This window comes from Centropristis striata, chromosome 2, assembly GCF_030273125.1.
Source record: "Centropristis striata isolate RG_2023a ecotype Rhode Island chromosome 2, C.striata_1.0, whole genome shotgun sequence".
Lineage (NCBI taxonomy): Eukaryota > Metazoa > Chordata > Actinopteri > Perciformes > Serranidae > Centropristis > Centropristis striata.
In genome coordinates, this window is record NC_081518.1 from 857,480 (window position 1) to 885,401 (window position 27,922).

Here is a 27,922-nt window from a genome sequence, read left to right on the forward strand (position 1 = left end):
AGTGAACAGTGTGCAAATAGCTAAATTAAAAAGCAATATATATTTTTAAAAAGAAGAAGAAGTGAAAGTCATTAAAAAAGTGAAAGTAAAAGTGAAGCAACATGAAGAAACTCCCTAATGTTTGCCTCAAAATACCTTGTTGAGAGGCACAAAAAACAAATGGACAGAATATTTATTATGAGTTTTTCTGAAACAATTCATGGAAAATATTAGGCTTTTTAATATAAGGTACACTTTGGAAAGTTTGTTTTTACTGTTATTTCCTTGAGGTTAATGATATAATAATGATTGAACGACTTTATTATTTCATTGTATTTATTTATATTATTATTACTTTTTATTACTGATATTAATCCTTTTTATGCATTTATTCGTTTTTCCCTTTTCCATTATTTTTGCTTCTATGTGTTAATTACAACATTTTACAATATAAATGTTTTATTTTATTCTTGTTCCTTTTTTGTAAAAGACAATAGAGTTGTTAGAAAAAGAAAAAAAGGGAGAGTTTACCCTCAAATCAAAAGTACATTTCTCTTCTCTTATTTACCGTCTAGATGGTTTTGATGTGAGTTCCAGAGTCAGTATTGGAGCAAAGACTGTATATAAATATTATAAATATTGGAGTAAATATTGTCTGTAGAGGTGTGACCTGCTTCTGTTAGATAATAATAATAATAATAATAAATATCCACAGACCCTGTTGAGAGCAGTTTCACTTTCTTTCTGACTGTGAAGCAGATAACATTCTTGTCAACGCCCAAAAGTCTCACAGTAAAGCCACCTTTATTATGATTATTCCCTGTATTAAAATAATAGTAATGTATGTATTAAAAACGTATTAATAATATTTTATTTTTTTAAGGTGTCTATTTATTTTATTGTTATATATTTATTTGTTTTTGCTTCATTCTTTTCCATTTAATTACTCTTCTATTTTAAAAAAAATATATTATTTACTTCTATTTATTTTTTGCATTGTTTATTTTTCTGTAACTTATTTCTTCTTATTTGTAACTGTGCAATGTATTGCTCTTATATATATATATATATATATATATATATATATATATATATATATATATATATATATATATATATATATATACATATATATATAAACTACGCACAAAAAGCAAGGCAATTTGTGTTTGGTAGATTATTTTGTCGTTGTCACAAAGCTTTTTGGCAATAAATAAATACCGTTGGAAAGCCTGAAGCCTCCCCTCTGAAAAGGTACCACATGTGTGAGGAAGATCCATTTGTGGGATTAGCAGCAGAGCTGAGTATGGAGGTAGCGCCAAAGAAAAATGTGCCAAATCTTCTCTGCCAATAAAAGAATGCTACTTTGCCATTGACTCTTGTTTGGGGTTTGGTGGATTGGATGATTGAAGTTTGAAGAAACAAGACATATTGACAATTCAACAACTGGCACCTCCTCCTCATGCTGGTCACACGCTGCTGTGGGATGGTTGGCCTCCCATTCTTCAACCAGCATTTATCATAAGTCAGCCAACCTGGTTGTGTTGGTCACACTGGCACGAAAAGCACGCCCAGAATGTGGAGATATGGGATTGCCACTGGTTGCAGAATCTCATCTGGATATCTCTCTGCATTGAGATTGCCTCCAATGATAACTGACTCTTGTTTTTCCACTGAGGGAGATATCGCCCCACTCCATCACACTGCCTCCACCAGTGTGATGGTGGAACAGACACCAACTGTACTGACTGGACTGACTACATACTGTAGCAGGGCCCATTCTCACAGGTGATGCCAATCACATTTTTGGTTGGCATCACCTGGGAGAACCAAAAGCTCAAAATAAGAGTCAATAGCAACAGCAAAATAATGAGAAGATTTGGCACATTTTTCTTGGGCACAGCCTCCATACTCAGCTCTGCTGCTAATCCCACAAATGGATGTTCCTTACACATGTGCTACCATTTAAATAACAAAATAATCTACAAAACACAAATTGCCTTACTTTTTGTGCGTAGTTTATATATATATATATATATATATATATATATATATATAGAAAGAATTTTTTAAAAAATTTGAGAACTGGAAACAAAAAAATCCTTTATCAGTCTATCAAGCTTTAATGAATGATATAATGAAACATTTGCAGTTAGAAAAAAATAATAAATAAAATTCACCCTGCTGAGAGGTAAGATTAACACCTTTTACACAATATGGCAGCCATTTATGGACTATTATACCAAATATAATCCTATGAAAAATTAACAAATGTTAATTTTAGAAAACTTGACATCCTCCAAGTTGTATTATTAATATTTAAATCTCTTTCTTTCATTTGTAAACCTTATTTTTGTTTTGATATTTGATTTGACTCCACCTAGGTTTTTTTTTTTTTTTTTACCCTTTTATTTGTCTTTTTTTTTTTTTATCTCTAACACTGTTTTGGATTGAGTTTTTATTACTATTTTATTCTATTTTATTTTATTGTTTTTACTGTTTTTTAGTATTTTATTGTTTTCATTGTTTTTTATTTATACCTATTTGTGTATGATTTATTCTATTTTAATAACTGTACAGCACTTTGGTCAACTGAGGTTGTTTTTAAATGTGCTCTATAAATAAACTTTGACTTGACTTGACTTATTTTTTATTGCTTTTATTTTTCTACTATCATTCTGCTCTTTCGTGTTGATTTCAAGCATAAATGGACATGTACCTTCTTTATTTTTGTATGTGAACGAAAGAAAAACCCCCAATAAAGAGAAGTTTAAAAAAAAAAAGTTTGAACATCCATGCAATTTCCGTTGTAGTTGCATCATACAAACCGTTTATTATCTGACATATCTTTACTTTCTCTTTTCTTATGAGAGAGCTGAGGAGTATAAAAGCAGAGCACAGGGAGCAGGAGGAGCACTCAGAGTTCCGACAGTCACCCAAACGCACCATCAACTTCTCGCGTTTTCGCGGCGCGTTTTCGCGGCAGTTGATCTTTCTGAGCGCCGCAGCGACAACATGGCCGACGTGACAGCGGTGGACGGAGACAAACTCAGCAAAAAGTGAGATTATTCTTCCCTATCAGCACATTTTAACCCTTTACACCCCTCTTATATGTATTATATCACACGCATAACGTGTTGTGTTTGCGGTTGTGAGCGTTATAACGCGGCTACGCAGCATTATAGAGCGTTGCATCAGAAGATGAGAGCGAAGTAAAGGCTCCATATGGAGACCCGCCACGCGACTACATATCCCAGGATGCAGTTCGGTGTTTGTCCGTTGGTAGTTGTAGTCCTCGGGAGGAGTTCCAGCCGACCGCGGTAGTTCTTTTTACTGAGCAGAAAAACTACAACACCCACAATAGAAGCGTCAGAGAAATGTCCTCCACACGTTGATCTGAAACTGTCTGGTTTCTGTTTCTAGCGTCAGATATACCGGCTTTAACGGAAGGTTTTTAATTATTATTATTATTATTATTATTATTAATTGGTGACATTCTACTGTGGTGGAGCACTTTGTTGTTATGTGTTTAAGGCGAGTAAAAACGGCTAAACAAGTATAATTGGAGACAAGGTCAAATATATTTAGTATAAAATGATAGAACTGGATGGAACCCTCTTATATGTTAGATTTGACACCTTTGTTAACATTTGCAACATTTAAAATTCTTTATTGAGCATCATAGTGTTTTGAAAGTAAAAAAACAAGATTTTATGTTGGACTAAAGGACTAAAAAAGACACAAAATGACCAAAAAAAGACACAAAATGACCAAAAAAAGACACAAAATGATCAAAAAAAGACACAAAATGATCAAAAAAAGACACAAAATGATCAAAAAAAGACACAAAATGATCAAAAAAAGACACAAAATGACCAAAAAAAGACACAAAATGACTTAAAAAATACAAAATTACTAATAAAGACACAAAATGACCAAAAAAATACACAAAATGATCAAAAAAAGACACAAAATGACCAAAAAAACCCACAAAATGACTAAAAAAAGAAACAAAATGACCAAAAAATGCACAAAATGACACACAAACAAACACAAATAAAATAGAGTCCCACTAGAATAAAAACCAGAGTTGATGACAGGATCACACACAATCACAAGATCACATTTATGTTGGTTTTTCTTATTCAGAAATGGATTAAATAGCCCAAAACTCCATAAATAGAGTTAAATGAAGCTAACTGTGTTGCTCTTCATCCATCCTGACTTCCTTTTTCTTGCTAGCAGCATCGTTATGTTATTGCTAATAGAAAGTAAAAGTAGAGCAGATCTGATGTTTATCTACCACAGACGAGGGTCTGGCTGCAGTATAGTGGAGTTGTTTATTTCTGCCTGGTGGGCCGCAGTAAGCCACATTGTCTCTGTATATATTATATATTATATATTATATTGTCTATTTTCTCAGGTGTGTCGGCTGACTGGTAGCTCAGCATGCTGAGTCTGGTCAGGGCAGCCAGGCAGCAGCTGTGCCGAGGGCCCTTTGGGCTCCGGGGACACTGGTTAAAATGTGGCCCCCCATGTACAGCTGCAGCCCCAGATCCTCAGATTTACGGGGTCCGTTGGAGAGGTGACAAAAGGTTGGTGGCTTTTCCATTCCAATGAGAAAAACAACCAACCTTTTGTCATCAGAGATAAATGTGGTCCCCTTTCCTTTTCTTTCTGCATGACTGTGTGCTTTTCTGTTTTGTCATTTTTTTTTTGTGTTGTTTTTTTGTGTTCTTTTATGTATGTTTTTTTGTGTTTTTTGTAATATTTTTGTGTGTTTTTGTGGGGTTTCTTTGGTGGTTTTTTTCTGTTATTTTTTTTGGTCATTTTTTATGTATTTTATTGTGTTCAAAATGTTGATCCAGTACAAAATAATAATAATTATTAAAAGTTTATACAGGCAGAATAAAAAATAGTCAAAACCCACCAAAAGAGCCCCATTCTTCTTATTAGTTGATTGTGCCCATTGCCTTGTTTGTGGCCTTTTGCTTTTTTTTACATTTTATTTTATAAACACCAACACCGGCTTTGTTATATAGATGATAGCTTTTTTATTATTTATAGGGCTGCAACTAACTATTATTTTCATTATCAATTAATCTGTCGATTATTTAAATGATGAATCTATTAGTTGTTTGGTGAATAAAATGTATAAAAATATCAATGAGTGTCTCCAAACCACAAGATGACGTCCTCAAATCTCTTGTTTTGTCCACAAACCAAAGAGATATTCAGTTTATTGTCATAAAGGAACAAAGAAACCAGAAATATTCACATTGAAGAAGCTGAAATCAGAGAATTTGGACTTATTGTCTTTAAAAAAAACTGCTCAAACCAATTATTGGATTATCAAAATAGTTGATGATTAATTTAATAATCAATTATTGTTCCATTAATCGAATTATTGTTGCAGCTCTAATTATAAAATTTTTAAATATATTTTTGTCCCTTTTATTGTTTGTTTTTTCGTTTGTTTTTGTGTTTTGTTATTGCTGAGAGTGTAAGGGCACTTTTAAAAAATATATATATAAATTGTATTTGTAAAGCACTTTTTTTTGATGATAAAAAGAAATCTATAAAATCAATGTAATTATAAACACCAGAACACAAATTTTACAGTGTGGTTATGTGGGAAATCGTATATATATATATATATATATATATATATATATATATATATATTTAAAACAGTTTGAACATCCATGTTTAACGTTTAATTCCTCTTTCTTTCTTTGTTTCTTGTCAGTGAGCTGAAGAGACGAATGAAAGCCGACAAGAAGGCGGCGGAGAAAGAAGCCAAAGTCAAAGAGCTGGTGGAGCAGAAGAAGGAGGCCAACGACCAGAACGCCTGCGGGCTGGACGAGGAGACGCTCGACCCAAACGTGAGATTTTTCTCTCATCGTAGACTGACGAGGAACATCTTAACAAGTCTAGACGACAAGAGTTCCTGGGAGAAACAGCCCTGTGTGGGATTTAATGAAAAGTATCAAAAAAAGACACAAAATGACCAAAAAAAGACAAAATGACAAAAAAAGACACAAAATGACCAACAAAAAGACACAATGACCAACAAAAAGACAAAATTGCTAAAAAAAGACACAAAATGACCAAAAAACCCCACAGAAGACACAAAATGACTAAAAAAGACACAAAATGACCAAAAAAAGACACAAAATGACCAAAAAAGACACAAAATGACCAACAAAAAGACACAAAATGACAAAAAAGACACAAAATGACTAAAAAAGACACAAAATGACCAAAAAAAGACACAAAATGACCAAAAAAAGACACAAAACGACCAACAAAAAGACACAAAACGACCAACAGAAAGACACAAAATTACCAAAAAAGACACAAAATGACCAAAAAAAGACACAAAATGACCAACAAAATGACAAAAAAAAGACACAAAATGACCAACAAAAAGACACAATGACCAACAAAAAGACAAAATTGCTAAAAAAGACACAAAATGACCAAAAAACCCCACAAAAGACACAAAATGACTAAAAAAGACACAAAATGACCAACAAAAAGACACAAAATGACTAAAAAAGACACAAAATGACCAACAAAAAGACACAAAATGACCAACAAAAAGACACAAAATTGCTAAAAAAAAGACACAAAATGACCAAAAAACCCCACAGAAGACACAAAATGACCAACAAAAAGACACAAAATGACTAAAAAAGACACAAAATGACTAAAAAAGACACAAAATTGCTAAAAAAAAGACACAAAATGACTAAAAAAGACAAAATAACCAAAATTGTTGTGCTAAACACACAAGACACAAATAAAATAGAGTGAGTCCCACTAGAATAAAAACCAGAGTTGGAGGAATCCAACTTGATCCAAACAGAAAGTGAAGTTAATTTTCTATTCCTGGTTCTATTTATATGTCATGATTTCCTGTTTTGTTCCAGTCTGGTGTATCGGGAATTCCTAAATCAGAGCCGCTGTTATCTGGATCTAGCAGCACTAAGAACAGGAAGTAGTGGAGTCCTTTAACTTTCCTCTCAGAGTCTGTGACTGCTGGACAACTAAATCATACGTGATGCATTTTTAACTGCTATATATCCCGATTTAATATATCTTCCAATGAATTCTACAACAATACCTTACTCTTGTTATACCCTTTAATATTTTGATCTTTTTATATTAACCCTGTGGAGTCCAAAAGCTCCAAATAATCCAGACTTGTTGCCTCCATCAGAGTATAAAACAAAGCAGCGTGGAGCCCTACTGTACATTTACCTCTAAAGTTCTGGCTGTAAACTCCATGAGGCCAGTTTCAGTTTGATGATGATATACCAAGTAAAACTGGAGACAAGCTCAAATAGATTTAGTATCAAATGATAGAACTGGATGGAACCCTCTTATATGGTAGATTTGACACCTTTGGTCACATTTGACACATTTACAATTCTTTATTGAGCATGATAGTGTTTTGAAAGTTAATAAAAAAAAGATTCAAAATCACATTTTATGTTGGACTAAAGGACTAAAAAACACACAAAATGACAAAAAACACACACAAAATGACCAAAAAAACACACAAAATGACCAAAAAAGACACAATTACCAAAAAAAGACACACAAAATGACCAAAAAAGACACAAAACGACCAAAAAAAAGACACAAAATGATAAAAAAAAGACACAAAATGATAAAAAAAAAAAGACACAAAATGATCAAAGAAGACAAATGATCAAAAAAAGACACAAAATGACTAAAAAAAAAATACAAAATTACCCCCAAAAAACACAGAAGACACAAAATGATCAAAAAAGACACAAAATGATCAAAAAAGACACAAAATGATCAAAAAAGACACAAAATGATCAAAAAAAGACACAAAATGATCAAAGAAGACAAATGATCAAAAAAAGACACAAAATGACAAAAAAAAGACACAAAATGATCAAAAAATGACCAAAAAAAGACACAAAATGATCAAAAAAGACACAAAATGATCAAATAAAGACACAAAATGACAAAAAAAAGACACAAAATGATCAAAAAATGACCAAAAAAAGACACAAAATGACTTAAAAAAATACTAAATTACCCCCAAAAAACACAGAAGACACAAAATGACCAAAAAAAGACACAAAATGACCAAAAAAAGACACAAAATGACCAAAAAAAGACACAAAATTACTAAAAAAAGAAACAAAATGACCAAAAAACACACACAATAACTAAAATTGTTCCTCTAAACACACCAGAGCCAAATCAAACAGAGTCCCACTAGAATAAAAACCAGAGTTGATGACAGAATCACACACAATCACAAGATCACATTTATGTTGGTTTTTCTTTGTTTCTTTTTGGTTCTAAATGTTGATCCAGTAAGTCAGAATAAAAAATCTATTATTATTATTATCAGGTCATATAGGTGAAAAATATACCAACATGGTATTTAAACATGTTTTAAGGTGAATACAGGCAGGATGAAGGATCCGTAGAGTTAATACTAATAATCTGTTTCCCTCTAAACCAGCAATACTACAAGATCCGGACCCAGGCGATCCAGGACCTGAAGGGGACCGAGCAGGACCCGTACCCTCACAAGTACCATGTGGACCTGTCACTAACAGACTTCATAGAGAAATATAATGACCTGCAGCCAGGAGACCAGCTGACTGATGTGGTTCTCAACGTGTCGGGTAGGAGGAAAACTTTATGATATTAAACATATAAACATGTGCAGCGTGACCCAGCAGTAGATCAGCTGTTAAACTCTGATATATATATATATATATATATATATATATATATATATATATATATATATATATATATATACATACACACTACTGGTCAAAAGTTTTAGAACACCCCAATTTTTCCAGTTTTTTATTGAAATTCAAGCAGTTCAAGTCAAATGAACAGCTTGAAAGGGTCCAAAGGTAAGTGGTGAACTGCCAGAGGTAAATAAAAAAAGGTAAGCTTAACCAAAACTGGAAAATAATGTACATTTCAGAATTATACAAGTAGGCCTTTTTCAGGGAACAAGAAATGGGTTAACAACTTAACTCTATGGAGTCTTGGGCTATTTTGTCCATTTTTGAATTCTTTTCATGTCTTTGTTAGTCATTTTGTGTCTTTTTTGGTCATTTTGTGTCTTTTTTGGTCATTTTGTGTCTTTTTTTGATCATTTTGTGTCTTTTTTTTGTCATTTTGTGTCTTTTATTGTCATTTTGTGTCTTTTTGTCATTTTGTGTCTTTTTTTTTGGTCATTTTGTGTCCTTTTTTTTGTCATTTTGTGTCTTTTTAGTCATTTTGTGTCTTTTTTGGTCATTTTGTGTCTTTTTTGGTCATTTTGTGTCTTTTTTTTGTCATTTTGTGTCTTTTTTTTTGGTCATTTTGTGTCTTTTTTTTTGTCATTTTGTGTCTTTTTAGTCATTTTGTGTCTTTTTTGGTCATTTTGTGTCTTTTTTTTGGTCATTTTGTGTCTTTTTTTTGGTCATTTTGTGTCTTTTTTTTAGTCATTTTGTGTCTTTTGGTGTCTTATTTTGTCATTTTGTGTCTTTTTTTGTCATTTTGTGTCTTTTTTTAGTCCTTTAGTTCAACATAAAATGTGATTTTGAATCTTTTTTTAACTTTCCAAACACTATCATGCTTAATAAAGAATTTTAAATGTTACAAATGTGCATTAATTTCAGAGTACACTGAGACATTAAACTGCATCATTTTCAATTAAATTCTGGAAAAGTTGGGGCATTCTAAAACTTTTGACCAGTAGTGTATGTGTTGTTGTTCTTTAGGTCGTGTCCACGCTAAGAGGGTTTCTGGTGCCAAGCTGCTTTTCTACGACCTGCGAGGTGAAGGCGTCAAGCTGCAAGTCATGGCCAACTCCAGGTACACAACGAGGACTGTGGTCTCTATTTTTTACTCTTTTTCTTCTTAATCTTCTTCTTTTTGTTCTTCTCTGTTATTCCAAATGGGAGGATTGTTGAATATTTTGTAGATACATTAACTCTTGAAGGTTAGAGTTAAATAAAATCCACTCACATTAGGTTCAGGACAGACCTAAGGGTCAGGTCATAATAATAATATTAGACTAATATTAGACTAATACAGGTCGCAAAAAGTGTACAGAGAGAAAATAAAAAGGAGGGAGAGATACAACAACTTCCTTACTTCCTACTAATAATCAATAATTCTGCGGTTATTGAGGGAAAACTCTTAGTTAATGTCTGACTGGTTGTATAATAAGGCCATGCAGAATAAGGCATTAATAACTACTGAATAATGACTCATTAAGAGACAATATGTTACTGATTTACATGCTAATAAGCAGCTAATTAATGTTGAATATGTGTTCCCTAATATAAAGTGTTACAGTGAAATGTTATTCAGTATATCATGGCTCCATGTTTATCCAGGGTTCATATGGCTGCTTGAAATCCTTAAATGCTTGAATTTAAATGTTGTATTTTCAAGGATTCTGGATAAAGTGCTTGTAAATGCTTTAAATTCTTCCTGTATTTCTCTTCAATCTGACTCTATCCATCTCTAGACTATAGATAATCACATGTTAATGTAAAATAATGAGTATCTATCTGAATGAAGAGCGTTCCTCCTGAAAGTGTAACACCATCTCTGTTGGTTTGGTTCAGTGAAATCTCCCCTTTTAGTCTGTAAGAACTCATCTAAAACATGCAGCTTACAACAGGTGAAGATACTGGAAAAGACTGAACATTTACCTGGAAAGTCTTTGAAAGAAGCTTGAATCTGACCACTGATAAAGAGTACCAACTCTGTTTTCACCATGAGTTAATCCAGTAGTTCTCAACCTTTTTGAGTCGCGACCCCCAATTTAACATCCATGTTGTCCGCGACCCCCACTCACTGAACACAATCTCACACACACAGTTCAGATCACCCAAAAAAGAAACAAAATGACCAAAAAAAGACAAAATGACTAAGAAAAGACACAAAACGACCGAAAAAGGAAACAAAATGACCAAAAAAAGACACAAATTGACCACAAAATGATCAAAAAAGACACAAAATTACCAATAAAAGACACAAACTTTCCAAAAAAGACATAAAATGACCAAAAAAAAAGACACAAAATAACCAAAAAGAGAAACAAAATGACCAAAAAACAAACAAAATGACCAAAAAAAGACAAAATGACTAAGAAAAGACACAAAACGACCAAAAAGGAAACAAAATGACCAAAAAAAGACACAAATTGACTACAAAATGATCAAAAAGACACAAAATTACCAAAAAAAGATACAAACTTTCCAAAAAAGACACAATTGCCAAAAAAAGACACAAACTTTCCAAAAAAGACATAAAATGACCAAAAAAAGACACAAATTGACCACAAAATGACCAAAAAAAGACACAAATTGACCACAAAATGATCAAAAAAGACACAAATTGACCACAAAATGATCAAAAAAGACACAAAATTACCAAAAAAAAGACACAAACTTTCCAAAAAAGACACAAAATTACCAAAAAGAGAAACAAAATGACCAAAAAAATCCCAGAAATGACCAAAAAAAGACATCAAGTGACCAAAAAGACTAAAACACATTAACACATGAACACTTTAACACAGTGGAGACAGAGCTGACTTCCAAAATGATTTGGCGACCCCCAGAAATCATCTTAATCTCCGTTTCTCGTCTCTCTCTCTGTCAGGAACTACAAGTCGGAGGAAGCCTTCGTGGCGATCAACAACAAACTGCGGCGCGGTGACATCATCGGTGTCCGTGGTAACCCCGGGAAGACTAAGAAGGGCGAGCTGAGCATCATCCCCGTGGAGATGACTCTGCTGTCTCCATGTCTGCACATGCTGCCTCACCTCCACTTCGGCCTCAAAGACAAGGTAACGCCAGGAAAGAGAGAGTTCTTACATCTGGGATCATTATTTCTTAACTGTATCTTCTTCCGTCAACCTTTCTACGTTGCCCAATTTGCTGTCACTCAGTCAAACTCAGTCGAACCCCGCCCAGCTCTCCGTCCTCCAAGACACGTGGCACATTTCACACACACACACATTACTTCCTGTCGCTAAACAATGCAGCTTTCAAAATAAGAGCACAGTGTGTTAAATCCACCAGAGAATTTACAAGAAGACTGTCAAAATAAGACGCCTTAAATAAAACATGCAAGAAGCTTTATCCTCCTCAGTTCATGGAGTTGAATGTCTCAACCGTTGTAGCAGTTTCTATTGTTTTCTTTTGTAAATATGTTTTATTGGTTTTTACATTTTTTTATTCCACAGAGATGAAAAATACAGAACATCTGCATATTACTTCAATTTACACGTACCGGTACATCTCCAAAAATGTACAAGTGAAGTTTTTAGCAAATATGTTGATACAGTGAGTTCCCTATTCCCATCTGCTCCCTCCCATAGGTTCATAGGACATAAAGCACATTTAGGTAATAGGAAAGCAAAAGTAGATGGAGAAGAGAGAAACAAAACAGAAGCAAACACAACAACAAAAGCAACCTAACTAATAAAGATATATATAAATAAAAATAAATGAACAGAAATTATAATAAAAATGAAAAATATTTTTTTTTAAAAGGAAAAAAAAGAAAAAGAAAAGGGGAGTGTTCACTGCTGCGATCAGTCGTGTATGAGTCCCATCCTAATCATTGTCAAGGGGCTCCTGCAAGGAGTCATAAAAGTCGAGAAAGGGCCTCCATATTTTGAAAAAAGATTGAGAGGAACCTTTGAGTGTGTACTTGATTTTTTTCTAGCTTTAAGAAATACATAACCTCCTTGATGCAATGAGAAAAGGATAGTGGAGCTCGTTGTTTCCATCTGAAAAGTATTAAACGTCTGGCAAGGAGTGTGGTGAAGGCTATAGCTACATATATAATAGGCTTTAGCTAGTTAGACAGCCCGACATTTCTCTGATGTTAAACCAAAGAGAGCGCAGATCGGATCAAAATCTAACTGGATCCCAAACATCTCACTAAAAGCTTTAAAAATACTTAACCAAAAGGTGGAGAGGTTCGGACACAACCAGAACATGTGCTTTAAGTCTGCTGGCTGACCTCCACATCGGGGGCATAGTGGGTTAGCATTTGGATAGGTCTTTGCCAGCCTGGCCTTAGTAAAGTGAGCTCTATGTACCACCTTCAGTTGGATTAAACTGTGCTTAGCAGACGTAGATGAAGTGTGTATCAGCTTTAAGATGGAGTCCCATTGATCGTCTCTAAAAACTACTCCAAGATCAGAATCCCAGGCCTTCCTTAAGTTTTCAGTGGAGTGTGAGTTAATGCTCTGGATGAGATCATAAATCTGGGCTACCAGTCCAACCTAGTTGTTTTCTGACTCAACACATGATGGCAGGTGAGAGCTGCTGCTGCCACTAAAGGAGGAGTCGGTGGTGTAACCTCCACGTGGTGTTGCATCACAACTCTATCCTGTTATTTTACACTGGCACACCTAGAGAGGTTTTTTAAGATACACTTCTGCTTTTCCTGCTGTAACAAGTCATTTGATCCCATAATAAGTGTATTTTTCTAATGCTTCCTACACACCAGAAGACTTTGAAAAGATTTGAAAAAGACTCCTGTAAAACTCTGGTGTCCCACCTGGTCCCATCTAAAGACATTTAGTGTTTAGAGTTTCTAGTCTCACACTGAGATTTTAGACAGATTGTTAAACTATTTACAAGACTACAACTAGATTATTTTAGCAGTTTTTTAGTAAAAACTGACTAAATGGAGGAGAAGCAGCTTTTGGCTCCAGCTGCTCTAGTGAGTGACTCAGTGGTTTGTGTTGAAAACAACAACAACAACAAAAAGAAGAAGAGAAAACCCCACAAAATGCCCCTCACAAAGCTGAAAAAGAGTTTCTGTTTTTATCACATGAAAAGTTACTATTTTACAGTAAAAATAGATATAAGGAAGAATAAAGGAAAGGAACATTTAGAAATGAATTCATCATATATATTTATGTCCTATTCCATTATAATAATCAGCTCTATCAACCTTCATTTAGTTAATCAAACATTAATCATGGATTATTTATGACTTATTGATGTCTACATTTATTGATAGATTGTAACTGGGTCTCCTTACTGTTCTCTTTACTAAGAAACATCTAAATATATGACATCACTGTATTTTTATTTAGGACTGATCTTACTAGCATTATTGTGATGTTACTTGTGATGTTTCCTACCTGAAAGATTTTTGCTCATTTCAGTTAAGTGCTCTCAGAAAAAGACGTGATTTTTTTGTTCTTTTTTTGCCATTAAAAAAAACCCCCCATAACCTAGTTACAGTTGCTCAAAAATGTAAAACCACCGAGCTTTTAGTGATATTTGTTAAAGTCGATGTTAATTGTATTGAATTTGCTTTTATTTGCTTTTTATGTGCTGATAGAAAGAAGACAGAACAATCAGTGGTTACAGCAGCAATAACCAACGTTGAAGCAGTTTTTCTAACCTCTTATTTATTTATTTTTCTCTCAAAGGAAACTCGATTCCGCCAGCGATACTTGGATCTGATCCTCAACGACTACGTGAGGCAAAAGTTCATCACTCGCTCCAAAATCATCACATACCTGCGCAGCTTCCTGGACCAGATGGGATTCCTGGAGGTGAGAACGGATCAGCTGAATAATGTATCTTGTCTTACACAAACCTATATTTTAAAATGCTCTAATACATTTTGGTTCACATTTAACCCTCTGAAATCTTTGGCTATTATGTCCGTTAAAAAGACTGTTATAAAATCTTCACCATGCCACGTTGGTATCAGTTTTTTCAGCGTTACCTCACTTTTATGTCCTGATAATTAACTTTTAACTTTGACTTACTTGATAAAAACTAAGGAAACAGAAAAATCTGATCTTAAATTATATTTCCTTGTATTTGTAATATTGTATTTATATTTTTTATTGTATTTTCATTGTCTCTTAAACTCTATAATTGTGCCTGTTTTTGACTTTTTTGAAAAAAGGCACATAAAAAACACTCAAAACACACTTTTTCTTTTTTTTATACAAAATACACACAAAAGTTACAAAAACACATACAAAATATCACAAAAATACAAAAACATACAAAAATAAAAAATACACAGAATTTTAAATGTTGCAAATATGAACACAGGTTGCAAATATAACATATAACAGGTAAAATGAGGATAATATCTAGTTCTATATTTTATACTAAATATATTTCACATTATCTCCGGTTTTTCTTGGCCGAATATCATCAAAATAAATCTGTCATGGAGTTTACAGCCAGAACTTTATTTGGAAGCTGATGGAGACTCAATGTTGCTTCGTTTTTATGTTTTCATGTCATGAAGAAGTGATATGCAGCTGGTTTCATGGACTCTGGAGGGCATTTTTTGTGCTTTTTTTTCTCATTTTACTCACTGTAATCTTGTTTTTCACAGCAGTATGTGCAGGAGAATCTCAATAAATCAGAATATGATGAAAAGTCCAGTAAAAGTTCCAGTAGTTCAAGTCAAACAAGTATTGAGTCATATAGATGACAAACTGTTCACAGGAAACATTTACATATTAAACAGCAACTTTGTAATATTGTGATTTTTTTGTGATATATATTTTTTGAGACACTTAATTTTAGGTCTTCATTAAATGTAACTTTTTTTCAAAAAGTAGCCTGAGTGTATTTTAAATGAGACATGAAAAATAAAGTGATTTTGAAAAAGATATATCAAAATTTCAAGCTTCGTTTTGGTTACTTTTTCAAACAGGAACTTTCTAAACCTTCAAGGACTGAAGGTTCAGATTAAGACGATGACTTTAACTTTTTAACTTTATAACTTAATAACTTTTTAATTAGTATTAGTATTAGTTTATTTAAAAGGGGACAGTGCAATTTCATAAAACACATGATTATACATGGTTAAAAAAAGCCAGAGTTAGCCAGAAGGCTAGTTTTCATCTGTAGTCCCCTGGCCATGATGTAAAAAAGCAGAGAATTACGAAACAAAAAACAAACAAACAAAAAACAAAAAAAACAAACAAACAAAATAATAATAATAAAAATACTTATACAGTTAAACAGTGTATTATTGACGATCTCTTAAAGAAAATGTATGTTCCTATCCCCGCAGCGACGTGGTTCAGAGGTATTATTATTATTATAAATTATTGAATTATATTTGTTGTTGTTCCTCCAGATTGAGACTCCGATGATGAACATCATCCCTGGAGGAGCCGTGGCTCGTCCCTTCGTTACCTACCACAACGAGCTGGACATGAACCTCTACATGAGGATCGCTCCGGAGCTCTACCACAAGGTCATTAACAAGCTTTTCACTCAGTTATCACTTTTAAAAGCTTTTCCTCCTCTCTAATCTACCTCTTCCAGGTAATATTTAACTCTTGTTAGTCCTCCTCAGGGGTCTTAAAGGACCCCAGGACATCAGACTGGTTTTAGGACGTGTAGAAAAAAATTATTACCAACTTTTTTTATTCACCCTTTAAGGCAACTCATGACCAAAACCTTGATATATGATTTTTTAAATAGTTTTTCATTATTATTGGTCAATTTTAGTCAAATATTCAAAATTAGGCCTCATTTCAAGAGGAAGAAAAAAGTAATAAAACCTGAATATTTTTCCCCACTATTACTATTGAAAAAATATTCAGGTTTTATTACTTTTTTTTAAGGAGCCACTACATAACCCCAACCACAGAATATGGCTGTTTTACACACTTCATTCACTAATTCTGCATTATTATAGTATATATTTCCTTGTATTTGTAATATTTCCTTGTATTTATATTTTATATTGTATTTTTATTGTCTCTTGAACTCTCTAATTGTGCATCTTCTGACTAAGTTTTTAACTTTTTTAAACAAAAAAGGCACATAAACACTCAAAACACACTTTTTTTTTTTTTTTTTTTTTACAAAAACCACACAAAAAAAAGTTACAACAAACACACATAAAAAACACATACAAAATATCACAAAAAACACACAAAATACAAAAAACTCACAACAAAATACACAAAAAAACAAACATAAAACATTACATTAAAATGATGAATGCACGCTGCAGAATTTGAAAATATCTGCAAAAAGAAGCGAAAATAACACTTTACACTTGGTCGAGGTGTTTTTTTTTAACCTTTCTATCTATCCATCCAATTTTCGTGTTCTTCACTGTAATTTAAGGTATTTGTGAAATGTTTATATATTAACAACACGTGGTGTCTCCTCCAGATGCTGGTGGTCGGTGGGATGGACAGAGTTTATGAGATCGGTCGTCAGTTCAGGAACGAAGGCATCGATCTGACCCATAACCCAGAGTTCACCACCTGTGAGTTCTACATGGCCTACGCAGACTACAGCGACCTGATGGACATCACAGAGAAACTCCTCTCAGGTCAGTTAAAGCTCAAACTGTTAACGCTTCGGAGTTTGGGGCGATTTTGTCAGTTTCTGACTCCTTTTCCTTCATTCTGTATAAACCACTTAAAGATCTTCACCATGACATGTTGGTATCATTGTTTTCAGCACAACCTCACCTATATGACCTGATTATTATTTTTATTTTGACTTACTGGATCAACATTATGAACACCAAAAACACACACAAAATTAAAAAAAAAATACACCAAAAACATTATTAATTTTTTTACAAAAAACCCATAAAAACACACAAAAACACACAAAAAAATTAAAAAGAACACAGATTAAAACACAGAAATACAAACACAAAAAAAGAACACAAAATGATCAAAGAAGACACAAAATGACTTAAAAAAAATACAAAATGACTAAAAGAAGACACAAAATGACTAAAAGAAGACACAAAATGACTAAAAGAAGACACAAAATGACTAAAAGAAGACACAAAATGACTAAAAGAAGACACAAAATGAACAAAAGAAACACAAAATGCCCAAAGAAGACACAAAATGACTAAAAGAAGACACAAAATGACTAAAAGAAGACACAAAATGACTAAAAGACACAAAATGACTAAAAGAAGACACAAAATGACCAAAAGAAGACACAAAATGACCAAAAGAAGACACAAAATGACCAAAAGAAGACACAAAATGACTAAAAGAAGACACAAAATGACTAAAAGAAGACACAAAATGACCAAAAGAAGACACAAAAAGAAGACACAAAATGACCAAAAGAAGACACAAAATGACCAAAAGAAGACACAAAATGACCAAAAGAAGACACAAAATGACCAAAAGAAGACACAAAATGACTAAAAGAAGACACAAAATGACTAAAAGAAGACACAAAATGACCAAAAGAAGACACAAAATGACTAAAAGAAGACACAAAATGACTAAAAGAAGACACAAAATGACTAAAAGAAGACACAAAATGACCAAAAGAAGACACAAAATGACCAAAAGAAGACACAAAATGACCAAAAGAAGACACAAAATGACTAAAAGAAGACACAAAATGACTAAAAGAAGACACAAAATGACTAAAAGAAGACACAAAATGACTAAAAGAAGACACAAAATGACCAAAAGAAGACACAAAATGACCAAAAGAAGACACAAAATGACCAAAAGAAGACACAAAATGACTAAAAGAAGACACAAAATGACTAAAAGAAGACACAAAATGACTAAAAGAAGACACAAAATGACTAAAAGAAGACACAAAATGACCAAAAGAAGACACAAAATGACCAAAAGAAGACACAAAATGACCAAAAGAAGACACAAAATGACCAAAAGAAGACACAAAATGACCAAAAGAAGACACAAAATGACTAAAAGAAGACACAAAATGACTAAAAGAAGACACAAAATGACTAAAAGAAGACACAAAATGACTAAAAGAAGACACAAAATGCCCAAAGAAGACACAAAATGCCCAAAGAAGACACAAAATGACTAAAAGAAGACACAAAATGACTAAAAGAAGACACAAAATGACTAAAAGACACAAAATGACTAAAAGAAGACACAAAATGACTAAAAGAAGACACAAAATGACCAAAAGAAGACACAAAATGACCAAAAGAAGACACAAAATGACCAAAAGAACACACAAAATGACCAAAAGAAGACACAAAATGACTAAAAGAAGACACAAAATGACTTAAAGAAGACACAAAATGACTAAAAGAAGACACAAAATGACCAAAAGAAGACACAAAATGACCAAAAGAAGACACAAAATGACCAAAAGAAGACACAAAATGACCAAAAGAAGACACAAAATGACTAAAAGAAGACACAAAATGACTAAAAGAAGACACAAAATGACTAAAAGAAGACACAAAATGACCAAAAGAAGACACAAAATGACCAAAAGAAGACACAAAATGACCAAAAGAAGACACAAAATGACCAAAAGAAGACACAAAATGACCAAAAAAAGACACAAAATGACCAAAAAAAGACACAAAATGACCAAAAAAAGACACAAAATGACCAAAAAAAGACACAAAATGAACAAAAAAAGACACAAAATGAACAAAAGAAACACAAAATGCCCAAAAAAGACACAAAATGCCCAAAAAAGACACAAAATGACTAAAAAAAGAGACAAAATGACTAAAAAAAGAGACAAAATGACTAAAAAAAGACACAAAAAGATACAAAATGACCAGAAAAAGGAAAAGTTAACAAAAAAATTGTTTATTTAAAAATAAGGCTCCCATGGTTGACCTAAAAGAGTCAGCTCTTTGAAGCTGTTTGTTGGCGACTGACACATCACTAATAGAAAGCAGGAAATGTAAAAAATATAAATTAATAAATCAAAAGCAGAATGGAGAGACAAGCTGAGACAAGATTCCCTTTGCTGCGGTTTATATATCCTGTTTGTCAGCTCTTCCCTGTAATCTAGCACACCTTAATCAAACCGTCAGGAAGCAGATAATAGAGCAGCAGAGCATGTCAGGCTGCATTCCTCAGGAAAATCTCCTTCAGACAAGAATAAACTGTAAATGTTGATTGATAGCTGAACACACTACAGGAGTTCAGTTCAGGTGAAGAAAGTCTCTGAGAGCTGCATCAGCAGAACTGGTTCCACTTTAATAAGAAGAACCCAGACCCATAATCCTTAAAGGAACATTATGGGGGATATACCACAGACCAAGAGGACACATAGAACACATAATGATGTTTTAAATAATAATAATAAAACTACTCCTAAATGTCAAAGATCTGTGATGTGACATATACGATACATTGGGCGTTTATGGTATTTATGTTTATGATATTTCTTATTTTCAAATACAAAAACTAGACACATTTTCTGCTTACAGAGACACAAATGTGCCTTTTTCTTTGCATCTCCACAACATTTATCAAAATTGTGACATTAATAGTGCTGTTTAACAATCATTTTTTTGTCAGATTTGTTTTTAAGTTACAAAATAAGAATAAATCAATAATAAATAGATTATTATTTTTGTTTACATCTCCATAACATATATATATATATATATATATATATATATATATATATATATATATATAAAAATGTGGCTTTAATTTGTTCAGGAATTATGGTCAGTAACAAATAAGTTTTTTGAAATTAGCCGCTTTTTCACATTTCTGTTCTGAATATGGGAGATTCTGGAAGATTTAAAGTGTTTGTTACACGGGTGTCACCATAGGTTCCTATGGGTTAATAAGAGGAAGCAGAAACAGTAATGAGTCAGTTTGGGATCAGGAGAATATTAAACATTAAAACTCTAAGAATGAAGCCTGGAATCAGCTGGATGGAAGCTAATCAGTGTTTCCCTACCATTATATTGGGGGTATTTAAGGTTATCTTTCCTATAGAACAGCTCTATATCTGGTCCTTTTATTAAACAAACTAAACAGCCTTATGTTATTTATTTTATTTACACGACGGCGTGTCATTTCTGTCATGTTTGACGTGTTCAGTTCTCGTCTGCTCTCTCAGACCTGCAGATTCCTGTTAATGACCCAGACTGTGGCGACCCGCTAGAGGCTAATCTGCCGCGCTAAAGTCACATTTCAAGCTACTTAAAGTATATTTACACTTTTCACGATATAAAGTTCTATATAAGTGTCTGTGATCTGTCAGTCAGTCTAAGCCCCGCCCACCTCTCCGTCCTCCTCCGAGACATGAGACGCGTTCTAGGGTTGTCAAAAGTATTGATACTCAAAGAAGTATCGATACTAACACGTTGTATCCGGATACAATACTCATTTTCAAAAGTATCGATCCAACAACTTATTAAGCAGCTAAACCATACAACCTCAAAATATTGTTCTAATTGTTATTGTTTATTGTATTTATTTATTTGTTGCACTACCTCAGACCTGAAGCTTGTTATCATAGTTGCAGTTTCTTTTTGCACAACTTGTTTTTTATTATAAATATTTAACCTGTGGTTCTGTTCATTTTTACAAGTTGCATGTTTTCATTTTTAATATGTCTGTTAAATTTTGGGGTCTTTGTTTTTATCCTTGTGGTTTCGAAAATGGTATCCAGTATCAAATATTTTCCTGAGTGTCGGTATCGAGTTGAAAATTTTAGTATTGTGACCACCCTAACGCATTCACACACTTACACAAGAGCTGAATACACCGAGCTGGTTCACCGAGGTCCAAACACACTGCTGCACCGTTTGGTAGCCGCGAGCTAACGTTAGCTTACAATTAATGTTGCTTTAATCACAAAAAGCTTAACTGTGAATAACGATCTGAATTACTTCCTGTCGCTAAACACATGCAGCTTTCAGAATAAGAGCACATGGATGTGTTAACAGAATCCACCACAGAATTTACAAGAAGACTGTCAAAATAAGACGCCTTAAATAAAACATACAAGAACCTTTTATTCTACTTTACAATAATTCATTAAAATCTGCAATAATAAGATCAGTGTATATGATGGAATAGTGGCATTAGTCGTGTTAGAGGCACCAAATTTGGGCTATTGACTGAAAAAACTAATTCTCCAGAGATAAAGATCCTATGTCATGGTGTCTCCTGACTGTGATAAACGTTGTGTGAGGTGTTTGCTGTTTGTGTTTAGCTCTCAAAGTGCACAAGATTGATGCATTTAAGTTAAAATGTACTTTTTTTTCCTGGGAGGCATTCACGTTGTTAGAGCAGGGCTTTTAAAGCCTCCCACACATTGCAGAGTGATAACAAATGTCACACTCCTCTTCTTGGGTTGGGCCAACCCCGAACATTTGGTCGGGCTTTTTAACGCAATTGGTCAATTTTTGTGGGATGTTTTCTGTTGCCCCCCTTAACCGAGCATCCGAGGATTTGACATCTCCTTGACCTTTAAATCTATGTGTGTGTTTGTTGTCTGCTGAAAACACACACAAAATTACAAAAAAAAATACACCAAAAACATTTTATTTTTTTAAACACACATAAAAAAACACATATTAAACACATACAAACACATAAAAACACACAAAAAATTAAAAAGAACACAGATAAAAACACAGAAATACAAACACAAAAAAGAAACACAGACACAAAATGACAAAAAAAGATACAAAATGACCAGAAAAAGGAAAATTTAACAAATAAATAGTTTATTTAAAGCTTTGATCCTTCCTCTCCTCCCTATCTTGCTTCTCATCACAGCCCAGGCCTGAGCTGAACTCCTACACATCCCTTCAGTTTGAACTTAAATAACCCGGTCATAATTTAGAGACTCAGCCAATCCGAATATATTCTTTATTCCTACAGCGTCGGAAAATGTGTCATGTCATGAAATGTGTTGAATGAACAACAGTAACAGCTGCTCTCCTGACTCTTTGGTTCCTCTGTTTTCTCTCCAGGAATGGTGAAGCATGTGACTGGAGGTTATAAGGTGACGTACCACCCTGATGGTCCCGAGGGTCCGGCCCAGGAGATCGACTTCACTCCTCCGTTCAGGAGAGTGAGCATGACTCACGACCTGGAGAAGATCATGGGCGTCAAGTTCCCTCCCAGCGACAGCTACGACAGCGACGGTGAGGACCTGCAGAAATGTAGAAAAATGTAGAAATAGAATAGAATAGAGGCTTTATTGTCATTGCACAATAGTATAAAAAAATATGACGATATTGAGGCACAGCTCTCCCGTCAGTGCAAAAAAGATAAATATTAAATAAATAACCAACAAGGCATCAAACAAACAAACGAAAAAAAGGAAATCACACAAATCACAAAAGTAAAGAACTGTAAACAGACACATAGTAAAGGAAAAACCTATTGCACATGTCACACAGAGAAAAAAGTTATTGCACATGTTCTACAGTAAAATAAAACCTATTGCACATGTTCTACAGTAAAAATAAAACCTATTGCACATGTTCTACAGTAAAAATAAAACCTATTGCACATGTTCTACAGTAAAAATAAAACATATTGCACCATTTTAAATAGATTTTGTGTGAGAAGCTTCTTTTCTCTGAAATGTGGAAGAAGCTTTTTGTCGTTTTCTTTTTTTTTTTCTTCGGGTTGATGTTTTGAAGCCTTTATGTCTATTTAGATGTTTTTTCTCACTCTTTCTCTTTTGCTGTGTCAATCACAAATGTTCTGTTTTTTCTTTATGTTTCTCTTTTACCCTTTTTTTCCTCCAGAGACGCGTAAATTCTTTGACGAGTTGTGTGCAAAGAAAGGAGTTGAGTGTCCTCCACCCAGAACCACCGCCCGCCTCCTCGACAAGGTGCTCCACTGATAAAACATCACCTGTTTATTCCCTTTTCTTGTGTTATTTTACAGCCTTTTACTAATGACTCTCCCTCCACACACAGCTGGTTGGAGATTTCCTGGAGGTGACGTGTATCAACCCCACCTTCATCTGTGACCACCCTCAGATCATGAGCCCCTTAGCAAAATGGTGAGAAACGCCTTGTTTCAGCCTCATATTTTTATCTTTTTAATGTGTTTTGCTGAGGTTCATAGTGACTCTTGTGTCCGTGGTTGCAGGCACAGATCAGAGAAAGGCCTGACGGAGCGCTTCGAGCTCTTTGTGATGAAGAAGGAGATCTGCAACGCTTACACTGAGTTGAATGATCCGATCCGACAAAGGGAGCTCTTCGAGCAGCAAGCCCTGGTGGGTAAACCAGCAGAAACAGCTTTATCTTCTGCTGCATCGTCTAAAACAGAAGTTCTAAACCTTTTTTCACTGATGTTCCTCCTGTGAAATATGTTTTCAGCCAAGTTCCCCCTAACCAGGGCAAAAAAACCCCTTAAAAACAGAACGCTGTGCCTTCAGTGTCTGAATTTTCTGTGTTTATCAGTTCCAAAGTTTAATAAATGAAACATTTGAAAACAAAAAAACTATTTCAAACATTTTAAATGTTAATAATCCATGACTAAATTTATTGCAAATATTTCTCATCACTTAAATGTAGTGATTCAAACTAATGTAGTAAAACCAGTGACCATAGCACCATTTAAAACTATAAAATGAACCATTTAAAACTACAAAATGAACCATTTAAAACTCCATAAATGTGCAAAACACTGCTCATTTGTTTGGTCTCTTCAACTATTTAGAAATGAAAAGAAATGAAATAATTAACTTAATTATAAATAAAGATTTGTGCACATAAAAAAATGTTAAGGTGTTTTCTAAAATATGTATTAGATAATTATTTTTAAAGGATTTTTACATGCATGCTACTTTTTAAATGTATATTTTAAATCTCACGTACCCCCTGAGGGACGCGTACCCCCATTTGAGGACTCCTGGTCTAAAGGTTCAGGCTCCTAACAGCAGATCTGTGCATGTTACTAATGTTTCCTCTTGTTTCCAGGCCAAAGCTGAGGGAGATGATGAAGCCATGTTCATTGATGAGACCTTCTGCACAGCTCTTGAATACGGCCTGCCGCCCACCGCCGGCTGGGGGATGGGCATCGACCGCCTCACCATGTTCCTCACCGACTCCAACAACATCAAGGTAAAGATGGCCGATCAATGCAGATAATCAACGGCCGTGTTGTGGTTGATGTTGTGTAGTCTTGGGCGGAGGGAGGGAAAAGTACCTATTGAAAATGCGCCTATACCTACCTTGAACTTTAGGCTTAGTTCAGACTGAAACGCAACAGAAAACATGATTAAAGGGAACAATAGGTTAGAGAGATTACCTCGTCAGGAAAGCAGATTTCTTGCCTTGTTTACACACACAAAGCCGTGTTTCCTTTAGGGGGAAGAGTGTCCACTGGGAAAGTCTCAGGCCACGCCCTCTCTAAAGTCTCAGGCCACGCCCTCTCTAAAGTCTCAGGCCACGCCCCCTCTAAAGTCTCAGGCCACGCCCCCTCTAAAGTCTCAGGCCACGCCCTCTCTAAAGTCTCAGGCCACGCCCTCTCTAAAGTCTCAGGCCACGCCCTCTCTAAAGTCTCAGGCCACGCCCTCTCTAAAGTCTCAGGCCACGTCCTCTCTAAAGTCTCAGGCCACGCCCTCTCTAAAGTCTCAGGCCACGCCCTCTCTAAAGTCTCAGGCCACGCCCTCTCTAAAGTCTCAGGCCACACACATACACACTGTACTGCTACAGAGCTAACTGTTAGCACATACACACTGTACTGCTTCAGAGCTAACTGTTAGCCTGTTAGCACATACACACTGTACCGCTACAGAGCTAACTGTTAGCGTGTTAGCACATACACACTGTACTGCTACAGAGCTAACTGTTAGCCTGTTAGCACATACACACTGTACTGCTACAGAGCTAACTGTTAGCCTGTTAGCACATACACACTGTACTGCTACAGAGCTAACTGTTAGCCTGTTAGCACATACACACTGTACTGCTACAGAGCTAACTGTTAGCCTGTTAGCACATACACACTGTACTGCTACAGAGCTAGCTGTTAGCCCTTTTGGCACATACACACTGTACTGCTACAGAGCTAACTGTTAGCCTGTTAGCACATGCACACTGTACTGCTACAGAGCTAACTGTTAGCCTGTTAGCACATGCACACTGTACTGCTACAGAGCTAACTGTTAGCCTGTTAGCACATACACATTGTACTGCTACAGAGCTAACTGTTAGCCTGTTAGCACATACACACTGTACTGCTACAGAGCTAACTGTTAGCCTGTTAGCACATACACACTGTACTGCTACAGAGCTAACTGTTAGCCTGTTAGCACATACACACTGTACCGCTACAGAGCTAACTGTTAGCACATACACACTGTACCGCTACAGAGCTAACTGTTAGCCTGTTAGCACATACACACTGTACCGCTACAGAGCTAACTGTTAGCCTGTTAGCACATACACACTGTACTGCTACAGAGCTAACTGTTAGCCTGTTAGCACATACACGCTGTACTGCTACAGAGCTAACTGTTAGCCTGTTAGCACATACACACTGTACCGCTACAGAGCTAACTGTTAGCCTGTTAGCACATACACACTGTACTGCTACAGAGCTAACTGTTAGCCTGTTAGCACATACACACTGTACCGCTACAGAGCTAACTGTTAGCCTGTTAGCACATACACACTGTACTGCTACAGAGCTAACTGCCACTAATGGAGGCTCTTAACATTAAGAAGAGTAAGAAAAAGTATCTGGATTTGTCTCCAGTCGCTTTCTTGAAAAATAGTCTCTAAGGGGGTCTGAAAAGTTGCTAAATTCAGCAACATAGTCGCTAAGTTGGCAACACTGCTTCACCGGCTTTTACAAATGTTGCGTGTTGTATAGAGTACTACGTCACATCCTGTTTAGCGTTCTATCCAATCAGCAACCAGGCTTTTTATAGGGGAGAAAAAAGACCCTGCTCTACTACAGGGACTAAAAAAGTCCTGACAAAAGTCCGCTCTGGACGGCTCGTGTCCAGATTAGAGGCGTTTCGGCGAGTGAGACCGCCTCATTCTGGGTATTGCCCGGTAGTTGAATCAGCCCTTTTTATTGTCTGTCAGGTAGAGTCGTCTCTTTCTTTCCTGTTCGTGCTGTAAGAGAGGAACCCTCCGCTGACAGTCTTTTGTTCCTTCACCAGGAGGTGTTGCTGTTTCCAGCCATGAAGCCTGACGACAACAAGACGTCGGCGCCCACAGAAGGAACCTCCGTCTAACGACGCCACGTCTGACCTGTCCCCTCAGATCTGTGCAGGCGTCCGTATGGAAAAGAAGCCGTTACCTCACTGTGGTCACCAGTGGAGCCTGCAGCTTTTCTGTTTTATCAATGTTGGTCTGTCATGGAGGGAAATCACCAGTTTAAACAGTAAAACAATGACGAATGCTTCTTTTTTTTTTTGTATTTCTTACACTTTTGCGCTCATATTTGCTGCGTCCTCCTTGTTTGACTCTACGGGGACATTTTAATCCTCATTGTTTGTCATCCAGACAGTAAACGGATGGTTTTGATCAGGAAGTCATTCATGTGTTGATCTGCTGTTGTTGTATGCAAACTTGGATAATATTTTTGAATATACTTTGAGATACTTGAAGGGGTTTTTGATTCTGACAACCAAATATAAAGCAGAGACACAACACAACGAAGCCTGAGCACCTCTGATATTTTAAGTATATTCATCTGTTTTATCAGGTCCTCCTTGTATTTCCTGTCTGAGGTTTTTCAAGCTATTACTCCACATATTCAATATTCTCCTGCCAGGAAGATTAAAAAGGGTATGTCTGAATAAAGTGACTATGAATCAACGCTGCTCGCTGTCTTGTCATTTTTCTGGTCTATGCAGAGATGTTCTGTTTGAATCTTAAGAAAATTGTATAAACGATCCAGGGAACGGAGAGTTAATATTTTAAGTGTGGCGCCCCCAGTGGTGGAAAGTAACTAAGTACATTTACTCAAGTACTTACTTAAGTAGTAGTATTTTGAGGTACTTGTACTTTGCTAATATTTCCAAATATTAAACTTTATACTTCTACTTCACTACATTTTGAGGCAGATATTCTACTTTTGACTCCACTACATTTAGCTTCCAGCTTTAGTTATTTTTCAGGTTTAGGATTTAACATGAAACAAATACGATCAATTAAAATGATTGAGCATGTT

The 27,922-nt window shown here is 34.9% G+C and overlaps 1 protein-coding gene across 2 annotated transcripts; it reads left to right on the forward strand.

The window, feature by feature from the left end:
- Window positions 1–2,882: 2,882 nt before the first annotated feature.
- On the forward strand, window positions 2,883–27,572 carry kars1 (lysyl-tRNA synthetase 1). Of its 2 annotated transcripts, XM_059356151.1 has the most exons (15): window positions 2,906–3,038; window positions 4,403–4,574; window positions 5,729–5,864; window positions 8,495–8,660; window positions 9,762–9,855; window positions 11,659–11,845; window positions 14,459–14,584; window positions 16,144–16,263; window positions 17,196–17,358; window positions 22,744–22,917; window positions 23,530–23,615; window positions 23,704–23,789; window positions 23,879–24,005; window positions 24,712–24,855; window positions 26,907–27,572. In XM_059356151.1, exons 2-15 carry the CDS (start codon window positions 4,429–4,431, stop codon window positions 26,979–26,981), a joined length of 1,830 nt encoding a protein of 609 aa, XP_059212134.1. In that variant the 5' UTR covers window positions 2,906–3,038; window positions 4,403–4,428; the 3' UTR covers window positions 26,982–27,572. The 2 variants fall into 2 exon arrangements, with proteins under 2 accessions (XP_059212143.1, XP_059212134.1); XM_059356160.1 differs by lacking the exon at window positions 4,403–4,574 and having other exon boundaries at window positions 2,883–3,038.
- The last annotated feature ends 350 nt before the right edge of the window (window positions 27,573–27,922 follow it).